This window comes from Aulonocara sp. 'chitande type north' Nkhata Bay, linkage group LG12 (genome assembly GCF_057382095.1).
Source record: "Aulonocara sp. 'chitande type north' Nkhata Bay isolate Kocher_YH1m ecotype deep benthic linkage group LG12, A_spYH_male_GT1.1, whole genome shotgun sequence".
Lineage (NCBI taxonomy): Eukaryota > Metazoa > Chordata > Actinopteri > Cichliformes > Cichlidae > Aulonocara > Aulonocara sp. 'chitande type north' Nkhata Bay.
Window position 1 is genome coordinate 21,770,337 of NC_141355.1, and position 17,033 is coordinate 21,787,369.

The window sequence follows — 17,033 nt, forward strand, 5'->3', positions numbered from 1 at the left end:
TCCCTTTCATTCTGTGCAGTGCTGCCAGTTCAATTTAGTTACTGTGACTTTCAGGTATTTTGTTAGCACCCTTTTTTGTCCTTCAGTGTCTCTTGTGTCAAGTTAATCTTATTTCTCTGTCCAACGTGTCTTACTTCCTGTTTTATTTTGGTAGCTATTGCTCTCTGTGCTTTATATTAATTGTAGCTTTCCTCCAGTCTGTGTTCCCAACCTATACCTTCTGTATATATTTTTTCAGTCCTCCTATGACACATTACCTGTGTGAGCTGTGCGTTCCCTCACTCTGTATATTTCTTGCCTTTTGCATTCCCTGACTCACTCTTTGGAGTTTTTGACTTTGTACATTTTCCTGATCGACCTGCATTAAATACTCATTTTTAAGTTTGACTCCTACCTCCTGCATCTTGCATTTGGGTCCGCTTCTTTTTATTATTAGGAAATATTAGCGCAGCAACTCTCCAAACTTTGCTAAAAGGCTCAGATGTCTCTGCATCAGTCATGTGCTTGTATTTGCAAATGCTTTGTAAACCTTAAACACAGCAATATGCTCTCACCACCAACGCATGCAGCTTTACCTCTGACTTCAGTAAATAAATATTTACAAATCCAGGTCTCGTTAAAAAAAAACTATATTCTGCATCAAATATAATTTTTTAAAGAATATTCCTTTCAAAATAAAATTAACAAATTTTGTAAAAGAAAAAACTGTAAGCCATTCTCTGTTTGTTGGATGAAATGGGACAAACTGCGTGATTTATACTTTTTCACCTTTGAATCCTAAATTCTCCTTAAACTCTCACAGGCTCGACAGGGAGAACCAAGGGGTCAAATTTGGCCTGCAGACTATAGGATGTCCAGGTGTAACCTACTAATCCGCTGACCAGATCAATCAATCAATCAATCAAAGCTTTATTCGTCACATGCAGGTTGCCCTGCAGTGAAATAGGACCCCCCCCGACCTTACACATATAGCACAAACATCACATGGGGATACAGGTCAGAGATTGGTAGAATCAGAAAAAAACATTGAAATGTACACTACACTGGGGAAAGTACAAGAGGAAAAAAGAGACCCCTACTCATGCTATGCTTCCATGGTAGGACAGCATGAGAACAGGAAACAAAAAAACTCCTCTGCACAAGAAGCACATAAATGTCCACAGCACAACATTGTGAAGACATGACAAGCCACAGGGGTGGGTGGGGGTTGAGGAGTAATCCGAAGCGAACACAGCAGCCACCCTGCACAGCGCTACCATTCCAGCGCGGCACACAGACCCGCCGTGCTGCCCCTCCAGGAAACAAGCATCGAAGGCGTTTGGAAGGGAGGGGGGATGAGTGTGTGCTTATCAGTGTAAGTGTATGTGTGTGCGTGTCCAGAGTTCAGCGGAGACAGTGTCCTTCGCTCTATCAGGCTAAGTAAACAGTCTGCCAGCCAACCCAGGTGGCCTTCATGGGACGGGAAGAATAGTCATCACACAGTCGTTATCAGGGAGTTGTTTTGGTGGGCTCCAGCCTTGGGCCTGCAGCTGGCGCCGTGGTGTCCGAATGTTGAATATTGTTAATTTCTGTTTTGTGAGCAGCTCGAATTTTAGCACTCTGAGACAGGTCCCTCAACTTCGCGTTGAAGAGCTGCGAGCCTCCCCATGATGGTATCAAACTTCAGTTCCAAGGTGTTGTCAGTCTTTTGATTCTGAGACTTCACAACTGCATCACATCTGTCACACATCTATAGAACCTGTATTTTTCTGCTTTCATATTTGTAGGAGGAATATGTCTGCTTCCTGTTCATTGGACCAAGCCTTTTCAAACCCATTTCTTTTGTTGATTTAAAATTAAGTATTAAGTATTCAACTCATAAATGTAGTGACCTAAAAGGCTAAAAGGCTGCATCTACGATAGATCCATTATACACTCTTTAACCCCACAGACTCACTGATGTATACAATGAACCTTACAGCATAATGAACCAATCGTTTTAAACAATTACTCGCTCCTCAGCCACTCCTACCCAAAATAAAATAATTTTAAAATTCATCTGGTGAACAAAGCCACAGATTTTAGTTGCATTCTTTGTAAAAGGTGCAATGGGTGACTTACTGTATGGTTTTGAAGTCGCCTACAGGTTAAGTGGCTCGAGTTGTTAAAGTATAAATGCAGAGTTTGAGATAACAACAGCTCTTTGGATGTAACTGGGATTATAATAGAAATGGCCCAAAGTCTGCTTATTCCAGGCCTTGTATGTGGTCAATGTGTCAGAGGTGGCACCGAACTGAGTAATTTTTCAGACGCCAGGTTGTCAAGGTTTTGTTTTTCCGGCAGGTGAGCCATAACATTCAGGTCTATTGTCGGAGTCATAGCTGTTTTCAGTCTCTGGGGATTAAAGAAGGTAAGGTTTAAGCAATCATCAGTTTGAAAGTAATGTTCAAGCAAAGATTTAAATAAATAATCAGCAAAAGGACTATCCGTAATATCTGACTGTCACTGGAGCCACTAACCCATCACCGAACATTGCCCTTTTTATCAGCATGATTCAAAAGTCAATGGCCGTGTTTGTTCACAAACATTTTACCGCACTACTGTGAAAATGTGACACTAGTTCCCAGAAGATTAGGCAGACTGACTTTAGTCATGTTCTGATCCACCAGCAGGTCAACATTTGAACAAACATTTTAAAAAACAAATCTTTGATAATACATAAGTTTCTGTCACATCCAGGAACAAAGCAATGCCACTGGATTAGGTTTAAAGTTTGCTAATTAACATGCTAGAATAAAAAAAGTAAACATATCAAATAAATAAGCCAAAGTCTGTACAATCATATTTGCTTACCTGAAGAAGGGATCCTTTATTGTTATAGATCTCTTGTATTGCACCAAATGGGATCCATACTATAGAGACCAAAGAGACGCCCCAGCCAACCCATTCAGCCCACACTGGGTACTCGTACTTCCCATAGTGAGGAGGAGTGTACTGAATAATGCTGGAAACCAGTATGCACTATATAGAGAAATGAAGAACAGTCTTATTAACTACTTTACTGGTGGTTTTAGGTGCATTATTTAAACAGGACTCACCAGCACCAACATGGGGCAGAGCAGCAGCCAGCAGACTCGGAAGTAGATATTTGGACTTTTTCCTAGCATCCTCCTGATCATTAAGGAGATACGTGGGATACCTGAGAAAAAGAAAGAGTTTAATTATTTAACCCCTTCTTGCAAAGCGTTTTGGCAGGTGTCCACAAAAATATTAAAAATAACCCACAAAGCAAGCACAATCGAGCCAGATATGGCATGCCATCGCATAGACAGTGCCATCTATGCCAAGCCCAGCCCATATCTGGATGACATACATCTTATCATGCCAGAAGTCAACCAGCAGTGCCGGCTTGTTGCCAGATCTGGGCCAGACCTGCTTGCTATGTGGGTATGGCCTCCTCCATGTCTCCTGATGTACTGGCCTGTATCCTGGTAGCACCTCCATGCTCTGGACACTATGCTGACAGACAGAGCAAACCTTCTTGCCAAAGCTCGCATTGATGTCCCAGCCTGGATGAGCTGCACTACCTGAGCCAATTGTGTGGGTTGTAGACTCCGCCTCATGCTACCACTAGAGTGAAATCACCGCCAGCATTCAAAAGTGACCAAAACATCAGCCAGAAAGCATAGGTACTGAGAAGTGGTCAGTGGTCACCACCTGCAGAACCACTCCTTTATTGGGAATGTCTTATGCTAATTGCCTATAATTTCTATTCCATTTGCACAACAGCATGTGAAATTGATTGTCAGTCAGTGCTGCTTCCTAAGTGGACAGTTTGATTTCACAAAAGTGTGATTGACTTGGAGTTACATTGTGTTGTTTAAGTGTTCCCCTTATTTTTTTTAAACATAAACGAAAAAGTGAACTTCATGTGAATTTTACCAAAGATCCAACAGATGGCAACAACCTCAAAGAAAGCCAAGAACACAAGAGAAACCACAGCAGTGTAGTGGTCCATCAGCTGAAACACGTAGATACCTCCCTGTAAGTAAAAGACAGACCTACATGACAAAACAGTGACTCTTACCACATCCCCAAATGTGTTTCCCTGAGAAGTGTCTTACATACTGTACCTTGGTAATGTGAGGAATCCCCAGTACAAAGCAAACAAAGCACACAGCCAGGACCAGCAGCTCTTCTCTCTTCAGGAACGGCAGAACTTTGACTCCAAATTCATCCTTTATGTATGTCACAGCTACCTCAACTGTGGCAAACTGCAGAACAAAAGATTTAATACAAACTTAATGGTTATCTGCAGACCTTGGAGTTTTAAATCATAATCACAGTCATTCAGATGTCGTACATATTTCTCCTTGTTTAGCCTGTCTGTCTTACTGTCTGTGTTGTGAGTGGCAGATATGGCAATACTCAGCCCTCAGTTCTCTAGCACTCAGCCTACCAGCTCAACTCAGACAGACGAGCATTCTCCAGGCTTCTCAGCCTGCATGCTCTATCTCTCTTGATCCATCTTAGCTTCATCTTAACACTTGTATATTTACATTCAAGCCTTTTATATTAAAGCAAAAGTAGTATGGTAATAAAATATCCAAACAGTAAAGGCAAACCACAGTGAGGGTAAGAGACCTCTTTTGATACAAGTGTGCAAATGTTTCCTTTATATTCAAAAGTGCAAAAGCTAAAGTTTGATGTAAAAAATTAAGTGTACAGCGCTGCAGATGTTTAGATGTTTACCTGACTGTCCACGCCCAGACACAACAGCATGATAAAGAAAAGTGGGGCCCATAGCTGAAAGACTGGCATGGTTGAAAGAACTTCAGGGTACACAACAAACACCAAACCAGCACCTGAAATATAACACAACAGAGGACTTGTTGCTATTTTACAATGCAGACATATACAAATGCAGGATATCCGTTGCTATTCCAGCTTAAGTTGGCTGTGCTGTACTGAGCTGTACTTTAAATGTGTGTTATTTGGAGCATATTTTGAGTTCTGTTAAAATATAAACTGGGATCCATTCAGTGACATGCACATATTTCTTTGCTTGGCAAGAGTTATGAGATAAATATTTAGCTTAGCTCAGTTTATAGTGAAGTAAAGGGCTCAGACATGTTTAAGATAACCCTAACTAAAGTGTAACAAAGCACAACAAGGTCCTTCATTCATGACATGAGCTCCTGAACTCCCTGGAATCATATAGCTAGACAATAAGATTTCGCCTGCACGTAGAAATTAGCGGCAGCTTAAAGAAGCACACTGCAAGACTGTAGTTGGAGACTCGGGAGGACGAGAGAACAAAACTAGTGTACAGTGAAAAAATATTTGCCCCCTCTCTGATTCTTAATATGTCACTTATTTGCAACACTTGAATGTTTCAGATCATCCAATACGTTTAAACATTTGACAAAGATAACCCAACCCAAGGAGTGAGCCCAACTCCTGAAAAACATCCCCACACCGCAATCCACTAACCTTTACACTTGGCACAATGCATTCAGTCAAGTACCGTTGTCCTGGCAACCACCGAACCCAAACTCGTCCATCAGAAACGCAAAAGCGTGATTTGTGACTCAAGCGAACATGTCTCCACTACTCTAGAGTCGAGTGGTGCTGTGCTTTACACCACGTGGGCTAAAGCTCAGGAGGTAGCACAAGTCACCTACTGACCAGAAGGTTGGTGGTTCGATCTCCATCTGCTCCAGTTTCCATGCCAAAGATACTAACCCCATGTTGCTCTATGAATGTGTATGTGTGTTAGATAAAAAGCCCTTACATAGAAAAACCCATTTCATTGCCCCGTAGTTCTGTAGCGATGGAAAGTTAGCGACCCATTCTTTCAGTCGTGTTTGTAAAAGCAGTCTGAATGCCTAGGTGCTCGGAAGTTATTGGAATTCAATGATTTGGATGGGTGAGTGAATACTTTTGGTAATATAGTGTATCTAACCAGCACAAACTGCAATCAAGCATTCTTGTCTAAGGGGCACTTATTAAAAATTACAATTTGTGAAGAAAGTTCAACCAATTAAGAGCAAAGTGATTTTTCAAAGTGAATCAGACCTAAACATCTGATGACAGCTGACAGGAACAATTTGACATTGAGATCAGAGGATTTTATCTGAACACACGCAATCTGTCTTTAATAACTCACTGCTTGACTGCTGATGCTTAAATGTTGCTTAAACACTTAACAACACTTAACTAAATTCAACTACACTCTCTCACACAGGCATGTATACACAAGTTATGTACTCAAAAAGGGCACTTGAAAGATTTAGTACTGTTCATTAAGCTGAGAAAGTCTTGCAGTTTCGACTATAGTATGAAAACTGAATTTGCCACAGTGCAGTTAGATTACTCTACTTACAGCAACAGACACACAATTGTTTGTACAGGCAGTTGATGAATAGTACTCCTTATAGTGAATACAGTGAATTTTCCTTATATAATTAGTCGGGAGCCACTTTAGGAAACTGCATCCAGATGTGCACATCCTGAAATATGCCTTTATTTTCCATGGAAAGAAGAGACATGTTCCAAGGACAAGGAAAACAAACATCAGCTCTTAAAACAAGCCTGGGATCTGTCTCCAGTCTTGAACTATGATGATCTATCTCTCTTCTTTTTAAAGTCCTCAAGATAAAACAAAGCTACAAGTCTGATGTTGTTTTCAGCGACTCACCATCTGTAGCTATGTTGTCCACTGGGAGGTTATGTATATGAGACATGTAACCGAGAGCTGAGAAGATCACGAAGCCAGCCAGGATACTAGTGAAAGAGTTGGCCACTGATACAATCAATGCATCCCTGGTAAAGAAAAAGGACAATGTCTGTGAAATGTAGTTTATTGCTCTCGTGTTATTGTCAAGCTCGCACTTTATCAGAAATGTCTGAGACCTTCAGTGGTGCACATGCAGCATTAGCACCCCAGGATCTTTAACAGCAAAGCAAATTTTGAAAGAAAATACAATTTGTTCCATAAATAATTTAACTTTGTTCCCCACCTGCTGTTAGCAAAACAGCTATATAACCACATGCCCTCAAATCACAGGCAACCAAGACCACTGCTGTTCATCAAGGAAACTGTCAAGTTTACAGTAACATGCTGTGTCTGTATTAACTACAAGAAAGAGGGTGATACAGCATCTTTTAATTTACTGTGTATTGAAGTCAAGTGAACCCACACTGTTCTTTTTCAGCATTTTGTGTCCATCTTATTAAAAAATGACTGCTTTTTCCACTCTGTTTGAGCTTTTTTTAGACAGAGTGTTATGAATGCTTACCTGAGAATGTTGTTGTTGAACTTGTTGTAACTTGCCATTGAAATCATCGAGCCAAATGCTATTCCAAGTGAGTTAAACACCTGGGCAGCTGCATTAAGCCAAACCTGTGATATAGACAGAGGAGAGCCGAAGATTGATACGAGTATGGTTTCATTTGATTTGGATTTGAAGGCCATGGAAATGTATTTTCTTTATAAGCATCTTCCTGCAGAGGTGAACAGTCTTGAGTGAAATCAGATGAGAAATCTATACGTTGTGATTTTCAGCGAACAAAGTCATGTCAAACATCTTTGTACACTGCCTGCAGTTTAGGAGCTATTGTTGCTAATAACTAATTACAAACAATGAAACTAACCATAATACCCATTAACATGTGACCTGTTGTGGTGGTCTGTGGTGGCCTGCACTGGGGCGCTGGCAGCAGGACCCCTGATTGTTGTCTGTATGATGGACGTAGTGAAGGAGGACATGCAGAGGATTGGTGTGACAGAGGAAGATACTACAGATAAGGTGAGATAGAGGCAGATGATCCTTAAAGGACCCAGTCAAAAGAAAGAGAAGAAGAGATATTTGTCATGGTCTTCCTATCCTCACTGATTTTCTGCCAAGATTTGTTTCTTTTTCTCTCTCTCCCAATTCTACTTTTTCTGCATAATCCATCATACAACATGTAATCAAATGGAAAAGTCTGTTTTTAAAACTTGTTTTATTAGTTTAAATTTTTTAACTTTATGCATCAAGCAAAAATGTTATTATATGCAACATTCTCTGACTGGAAGAAATTTGTTTAACATTTAAACCTATTTAAACCTATTTTCTGCACATTCCAGCACACAAAATAAAATATTTTTTGTGTTAACACTTTTGTCACTTTTTATGGAATCAAACTTAAAGTAAGGTCAGTACTTCCACGCTTTAAACGCTGCACGCTCATACTCTCTCCTGCACTCGATATATTATCCATTGTTGATCTGCACACAGCTGTTGTCAGGAAGGTAGCACTCGCTTACATCACTGTCATGAGACATTCTCGCAAAAAACTCACGGTTTTAGTAACGTAGTAACGCAGCGTTCCTACGGGAAAGTAACGGTAATCTAATTGCAATAGTAATCCCTTATTTTACTCGTTACTTGAAAAAAGTAATCGGATTACAGTAACATGTCGCCCATCTCTGGTGGTGAGCCAGTCTGTCTGAGAGTGTTTGCTTTTAAAAATACATATTTTCTCTTCTTACAGTCATGTGAAAAACAAGGATTTCACAGGAATAACTACACCTATGATTCAATAGCTTGAAGCATCTTTAGCAGCGATAACTGAAGTAATTTTTTCTTTTATCAATTTCTCACATCATTGTTGCAGAATTTTTAACAATTATCATGTTAAGGAAAGACTATAGAGTTGTAGTTGTTTGGGTATTTTTTTGCAGCAGTTTCTACTAGAGATGGACCGATCCGTCTGATACTGACCTAAATTACTGGATCGGATATCGGAGAGAAATAAAAAATGTAATCGATCCATTAAATATCAAAAAAGCACTTCACAAAACTTATGACATGGCATATCTCGGCTCATAACCGTAGCACGTCGGAGCAGTGTGCCTCACGTGATAGAGCGGCTGTGGCGTGCGAGACCTGCCTCTCTCTCTCCCTCCCTCTCCTGCTGCTACTTCAATCATGAAACTGATTAATGATCAGCTGATCGGCTTTTCTGTCGTGAATCCGTCTCTCTTGTTTGTTTATCGCCCACTTCGCACCAGAAAGAGGAAACCAGAGGCTGAACAACAGCAGCACGTTTAAGCTTGATAATCTGTTGTTAGAATGTATTTAATATTACTTTCTACTCGAGGATCTTTTTCTACGTAGCTGACGGCTGGTAACTGTGCAGGGGCGGATCTAGCAAAGTTTAGCCAGGGGGGCCGATAGGGCATTAACAGGGAAAAGGGTGCACAAAGACATACTTTTCTTTCTTATTCTCATTTAAAATGTCTAGCTTTTAATAAATAATTATCCGAATCTTACACCCAAAGTTTTAATCTGATGTAAAATGTATAGAAGTCCATTACTGTATATAGTGACTATTAAGTCTAATATATATACCCTAGTAAGCTATAGTACTTTTTCCTTTGGGAAGGTACCATCTGTGCAGTCTGCAGTTCTGTTGAAGAAAGATGTTGAATCTATTTAATTATTCTTGAAAAATAATTGATTTCTGTGCATTTTTTTTCACCCTGCATCAAATTAAAGTTGATTATGTTGATTAAGTATCATGAGGTGGAGGGTGGTTCCCTATTTTTTCTTTTTTTGCTGGGAGTTTGCAACCCTATTAGTTAGGTTGCTTATTCTTTAAAATACCAGAATAGGGAGGATGGAGTAGGTTTAAGTTTATTAGATTGATCAGTTTTGCTGAACTATGAAATATTTTGGGTGCAGTGTATTTTTTGCATACAGGTATAACAGAATAGCTTTAGTGTTTGTTTGTTTTTAAACTTGCGTATGAACTTATAAAAAATGCAGCAAGATATTAAAAAAAACTTTTATTGATTAAAAACACACTATATCGGATTCATATCGGTATCGGCCGATATCCAAATTTATGATATTGGTATCGAACATAAAAAAGTGGTATCGTGCCATCTCTAGTTTCTACATGCTTTTCTTTTCAAATCACTGTATGTGGCCAAGGAACAATCTCAACAATCTCAACGTTTAAAGAGTCCATGGCTGAAATAACCTTTTCAGGTCGGGTCTGGCATGCTTTAAGATTGACCCTTGAACAGACACAAGTTAAAAGCCTACTCTTTCAAAAGGGACACTTCAAGCTTCAAAGAAAGAAAAAGGTGACTTGATTTGTTTTTGTACGCAGACCAGTACAAACTAGTACAAATTGGGTTTTGGTACCAATGTTTAACCAACATCCCAGAGATAAGTAGTCTCACCTTCACTTCAAACAGTTTGCTCCACACCGGTGTGACAAAATAGAGGATACCATTCTTGGCTCCAGGAAGCTGCACATTGTTGATGAGCAGGGCAAACAGGATGAAGTATGGAAACACAGCAGTGAAATATACTACCTATAGAAAAAATGGCAAAAAAACCAAATGGTGAATGTCAACTTGAAATCCCCCTAAAAAAAACCTTCATCACAATCACCATGACACAGCAAAAGTCATTTTTCTCACCTTTCCTGTGGATTTAACTCCTTTAAATATACATAAGTACACAATAACCCAAGCAAAGACAAGACACCCAAAGAGTTCCCAACGAAGACCACCTAATTCTTCAATACCGCGAGTCTTTTCCAGAAGTCTGTTTCTGTGAAAAGGAAAGAAAAACATGCGACTAAAGTATCTTCAAATACCCAGAAAATTCGAGATAACTGCAATTAGAACATATTAGTAAAGCCTGACCAGCATGCAGTACAATGCACTCACAGAGAGAAGAAAAAACTACAAAACATTTTGAGTTAAACAACAAAAACTGCTTTAAATTTGGTCAAAGACACTTTGCTAATGACTAATGACGGTTTTCAGTAACTTTAAGAAGAAGAACACAACATGATTTGAGCGAGCACTGCTTATACAGCACAAAAGTGCCATACAGAGTGAGCTGCAAGGAAGTGATGTCTTCTCACTCAAAGAACTGTTGGCTAGCAGACTGCAGGTGGGTATCATTGCCAGGAAAGCCACTCGAACAATTTCCAACAGCATTCCAGGTGTTGTTGCAGGACTTCCAGGGCAGAGTCTCCATTCCGAAGGAGTTGAATAAATAGTAAAGTGCCCAGCTCATGAGCACATTATAATAGGTGCAGAAAACGAAGGAGATAACAACTGTGGCCAGACCAACACCTGCAGAGTGACACGTGGGGATAAAGAGAGTAGTGAGAGACAGCTCTACAGGAGTCGTGCCAACTGTGGGAAAGAAGCTGTACGCGTTGCTTTATTCTCATACCCAAAGCATTACTGAGTGCCATATACTTGGGCCTGATAACAATGGCATATATCTTTTGTAGAACAACCAGAGAAGAGCCAGTATCATTAATAACCTCTGCCCAGTTTCCCCAATACACAGCCACAGACGAGACAAATTCCTGGGGCCTTTGAGTAGAAATTACGCCTTGTTGTTCAGCAGGTGAATATAAAAGACTACTGAGTGAGGTGAGATCAAAGCCATTCAGCAGATGTAAATTATTCAGTCTTTTAACACCTGTGGTTCTGAGCTGCGTGTCAGGTTTCAGACTGGGGCAAGTATATGTGTAAATACCAAATGCAAGTTTCAGCCTCCTCCTCAGGGAATTCAGAACAATGACTCGGTTAAAGAGCTCCCATCTGGAAGAGGTATACAGGGTCATTAATTAGCTGAAATATCAGCCCTTTTAAATACAACAAAAAAATCTGTTCATTTGCTGAGTCAGACCGTTTTATGTGTCGAGATCAATGGTTAGAAGACTATGCTGCCATCTTTCAGAATACACTTATTTGTGCGCTTTGGGAAAGTCACTTAAATGACAGCTAAAAGTCTGTAATTTAACACTTGTACAGTTGCTTTTCTTCATTTTCTAGTCTGTTTCCTAAATAGAGACTGTTGGTCATCTAAGCAAAGGTACTGAGGATTAAGAGACACAGTTTTGCACCTTGAGATTTCCAACTTTTGCACTTTTTTTGTCTGCCAGTTGTTTTTTTATGGACTTTTTGTGAATTTCTGCTGTTTATGTAAGATTAAACATTCACTGGAGTATTTTTTAACACTTGTGTCTGTACTTCTACTTAAGTAAAGAAAGCCTGTATTTCTGCCACCTCTGCACAGCTGCTGCTCATTGTCGAAAGGCTGGAATGCCACGCGCCACAGATCCATGTCTGTAAAATATACATGTCTCCATGTAGTAAAATGTGGAGGGGGAGGCAGCTGAATAACAGCTCTGAGCAAAGGAAAACCCTCTAATCTCCAGGATCAGTGCAAACCACTGCTTAGTAAGTGAGCTCTACTTCCTTTTGTTATCACCGGTTTGCCTCTTTCACACTAAATATTATTTCATATTATATTATTTCACACTGCCAAAAAATCTGAAACAGTTCAACTAAAGAAAAGCAAGGCAGAGTAATTAAAGTATTGCTAGGATTAAGGATTAGTGGATAACTCAGACATGGGTATATTTGCTATATTTGTGGGAAGCTGGGAAGCTGCATCATGGATCACAGGTACATGACAGTAAACTGCACTCAAATTGCACAGGTGAGTCATTCAGAAGAATATACAAAAAAAAGACTACCTGCTTTGGGCCCCTGTTTAGCACAGAGCATTAACCACGAAGAAATGAGCGATAAATCAAGTGAAGGACCCAAACGTTTTGACCGGGTAGATAATCTCTGTCCTTAAGGAGATAAGAAAACTATGGAGAAAAATCCTCAAGTTAGAACAAGAGAGAAAGCATTGTCATTTCACACCCACAAGTAGAGATTGTTGATGGCTGGTCTCTTGTTTGATTTAGAGGGATTTGGACAGACTGTTGGTCCTCTCAGAGTCCATACTTTTCATTTTCTGGAGATGTAAAACTGTGGGAATGTCTCAGCTTCTATATTTTTTTTAACAACAATCGAACTTTAAGGAATATACTGATCCACTTTATTGGCCTTTTTAATGAACTAATGCAGACTCAGAGAGAACATCTTCAGTCGCTCGTGATTGACTTAATTATCACGGATTTTACTGACGTCAACTTGATGGTTTGAAAGGTTCAATCATACCTCACAAAAGTTAAAATACATGCAGTCACAGAAGTTGAAAATTTGGCTAAACAAGTTCTCATCCATCAACATGAAAAAATATGAAAGAAAATAAAGCAGGATTTATTCAAACCAAAGCATTAAGACACCTGCATGCCTTCACCGTGGCTAAATATGGATAAATAATTTAAATATTTATCTGAGATCCTTTTTTTACTTTACACTGAATGGTAATGTGGGCTTCATGGCTGGAGGAAAGCAGAAAATCCACACATGAGGTCTGTCATGTTTTACATAAATTATTCCCGTTTTTCATGATTGTCAAGTTTTTAAAAAAAACTTGCTTCTGTCAGGGTGTGGCAAGATTTCAAACCATCTCACTCTCATACATGGGTTGACTGCACTTTGTGCTTGGTTGTCTTTATAAAGTGTGTTGCTGTTTGTGTTTCTTAACCCCTTTGCAGCTTTAACTCATCCTTGGCTGAAGACTTTTCTTTTTTCCATTTCTGTGTGTCGTCTGATTCATATGCTATGTTTTAATGTTGACAGCAATTATCTTTGAAATAAACACAGATATAATCTTGTGTTTTCATTGTGCTACAAATTTTAAATACATCAAGCTTGTCTGACCTCTTCTACAGTTACCTGGGTTGGTAGGGCAGTCCATTTTAGAACTCACTGTTTAGACTCTGTATTGATCAGCTGGAGTTTCTGGTGCTGTTGGCTAATAATTAAATATTTGTCTGCAAATATATGAGTTGGACTCTTGGTTTTGGATTTTGAAATCTATTATAAATGCATACGAAGAAAAAACGTGTTTTAAAGGTGGTCCAACAACAAAAATAAATAAGTCCTGGATAGTAACTTACCTTTCAACAAGGGACAGATTTTGGCGAAAGCATGCACAGGCCCTAAACGAGTATACTGCCCAACAGTAAACTCCATGAAGAGCAGAGGAATGCCACACACGAGCACCATGGTAAGATAAGGAATCAGGAAGGCACCTGAAGAAAACAAAATTTAGCAGGTTTACAGCTCTTCTGAATAAACCAGCTGCAGAAAATTCCAAATAAATACTGCTGCCAATGTCCAGATGACAATTGTAAGCTCACAGTGATTGTTTTATAGTAGTCATATATTTATAATAACTAAGTAAGTAACTGCTGAATATCCTCTTTAACAAAATCTAGACAGCTTCTACGCTGTTTAGAAGTTAGTGTTTGTTCCTTTGCTTGCTTGTTTTGCTGATCATTTATGGTCGGTGGTTCGATCCCAGGCTGCCTCCTTGCTGCATGCCAAATATCCTTGGGCAAGATACTAACCCCATGTTTGCCTACTGGTGGTGGTCAGAGGGCCCGGTGGCGCCAGTGTCCGGCAGCCTCGCCTCTGTCAGTGCGCCCCAGGGCAGCTGTGGCTACAATGTAGCTTGCCATCACCAGTGTGTGAATGTGTGTGTGAATGGGTGAATGACTGAATGTAGTGTAAAGCGCTTTGGGGTCCTTTGTCATGGTCCTGGGTCGGTGACCCAGCGCTTTAAGTTTATTATTATCATTTTCCAGTTCATCATGATTATTATTGTTGTTTGAGTTCTACGTGTTATATTCGGTCTGTATCTCTGTCTATGGTGTCACCCCGTCTGTTTGTGAATCTGTTTAGTTCAGGGTCTTGTCTGGTGTCCTGTTTTATTGTGAAGGTCTGTGTCATATGTGAGTGTGTTCAGTTTACGTTTCCCCTGTCTCGTCAGCTGTGATTTCTCCCAGGTGTGTTCCCCTCCTGTCTCTCATCCCTTGATTACTGCCGTCTGTGTATTTAAGCCCTGTGTTTCTCTGTGTCAGTGTCGCGTCGTTAACGTCTGTTCACCCTCAACTTGCTGTGTGTTCATGATTTCCAGTCCTCCTGCATCTCAGTTTAGAGTTTTGTTTGCTTTTGTGAGTTTTATTTTATGTTGAAGTTTTGTTCCAGCAATAAAGCTGCATTTTCAGTTGAAACCTCGTTTCCTAAGAGTCCTGCACCTTGGGTCCACCACTCCTGCCTGCCTGCCACACAGCCAACCATGACATCCTTAAGGACTAGAAAAGCGCTATACAAATGCAGGCCATTTACCATTTTACCATTTATGCAACAGAGTACAATTTCCACTAGAGGCAGAATTTGCTTGTATAATTTTTTTGTGATGATTATCAAAAAGCATACAGCTGATGCTCAGTTTCTATTTCTTAAATGCTGGTGTCAAATATTTTATTATGATAAATGATTATGATATTTTATACCAGAGCAATGTCATTTCAGCCCCAGATTTGAACGTTTCTGTCACTGTGCTTAAGGAACCCACGCACATGCATGTGCCACTTTTCAAATGTGCATGAGGAAAAATAGCAGGAGCTGTAATTGCGGGTGTAAAAGTTTGAACAAAGTGTATCTGAGCATTATTGACGAAATAATGATGAAAAAAAGCATAACTGAAAACATAACTAAAAGTAAATCTGAAATGTACAGAAAATGTATTTCTTTTATGTTTGTGCCCATTTCTACTTATTTATTGAAGTATGAAATATTAAAGTCACTAAGAGTTAAACCCTTTTTATTGTCTTTGCATTTTCTCATTCAATTTTATATTACCAGTTATTTTGAAACAAATAAAAAAAAATCCATAAAAAACAAATCAGTAAATAACTAAATAACCCTTGCTGACCACTTCAATGTTAATCTACTGTTTAACAGACTACACAGTCACTGTTACATAACTGAAGAATCACGATGAATGATGCAGTGCAGGTAACCAATCATATCATATGATGATTGTTAGGTATTTTAGTACCATGGGAGCATTTACTGGATATTGTTTTATAGTGACATTATACAGGAAAACTCTGTCATTCAATAAGGCCCCTTTGTTTTAGTTATTTTTCTCTTTGACCCAAGAATTGATGTGTGAGAATCACAGGCTGGTACAAGGTTGAAATACCACAGAGATCACTCCCTCAGCTACATTAGTTTCTAAATCTCTTAGGAGACGCCTGTTGAAGGCCAGATGGTTTGTTTCAGAATTCACTAATGAAAGAACTCTTTATTTCGTGCCTTGAAAATATGTCGCTGAGATAATCATAATTGTAGCTGAACTGATAAACTATACAAAAGGTGCTTCTTCACCCAAGGGCAGGAAGACGCTCCCTTATCTTGGTCTGTACTGGTTTAAACTGAGAATCTGCTGACTCGTGAATTTTTCCCTCTATATAAACTGTTGTACTTGAGAATAAAGTTGAGTCGATTTGGGAAGACAACCTGAAGCAGTCTCTGTTTTCTTGTTCTCCCAAGCTGCTCCCGAGCTCGTACTAACACGCTGAATGGCATGCTTGAATGTTACTTGAGAATATATTTGACTGTGTTACAGATTAAGGGACAATCTCTGCTGATAGACGCCCACGCCTCGGAGGAAGCCGATCCACGGATTAGGCCCTGGAAGCAGTTTCCTTCAATGATGATTTTTTTCAGTCCCGCCATGCAGAAGCCTAATAAACTAAAAAAAAAAACTGTAGCTGCTGCTATGTTTACGGTCTGCTTCGTGCTCCGTGTCTTTAGCACTCTTACCTCCACCGCTGTTGTAGCACAGGTACGGGAATCTCCAAACATTACCGAGTCCCACGGCGTAACCCACCGTGGACAGGATGAACTCCAGCCGGCCGCTCCATGTGGGTCTCTGAGCCTCTGCGGTCATCTCGAGATCTGCAGTACCTGATTCCCTGCTATCAGAGGTTTCCCGTGAGTTCTCCACACCAAAATCCATTGTAGCTTAGTGATGAAGGTAAAGAGGGTTTTATTAAATCAAGATGATTCGTGCTTTAATTTGTCACAACAAATAAGTTGACTAGATTTGGTGGAGTGATGTAAAGACAAGAGAAAAATGAACTTCTAGAGGGTCTGAACCAAAGATGTCTGAGGATAAAAGGGGATGATATGCGCTACCAAGACAGCAACGACATCCCAACAAGGACTCCTAACCCAGACAAGTGTCATGTATGTTAAGGCAAAGCCC

General features: G+C 39.8%; 1 protein-coding gene across 2 annotated transcripts; it reads right to left on the bottom strand.

Moving 5' to 3' along the window:
* Window positions 1-889: 889 nt before the first annotated feature.
* Window positions 890-17,033, bottom strand: LOC147317410 (sodium- and chloride-dependent GABA transporter ine). 2 transcript variants are annotated; one of them, XM_086314305.1, is made up of 13 exons: window positions 16,589-17,033; window positions 13,870-14,004; window positions 10,912-11,125; window positions 10,460-10,592; window positions 10,217-10,351; window positions 7,281-7,384; window positions 6,680-6,804; window positions 4,732-4,844; window positions 4,113-4,253; window positions 3,922-4,021; window positions 3,078-3,178; window positions 2,833-3,000; window positions 890-2,373 (listed from the first exon to the last, which is right to left on the bottom strand). In XM_086314305.1, exons 1-13 carry the CDS (start codon window positions 16,782-16,784, stop codon window positions 2,248-2,250), a joined length of 1,791 nt encoding a protein of 596 aa, XP_086170431.1. In that variant the 5' UTR covers window positions 16,785-17,033; the 3' UTR covers window positions 890-2,247. The 2 variants fall into 2 exon arrangements, with proteins under 2 accessions (XP_086170431.1, XP_086170432.1); XM_086314306.1 differs by lacking the exon at window positions 16,589-17,033 and adding an exon at window positions 12,547-12,666 and having other exon boundaries at window positions 13,870-14,006.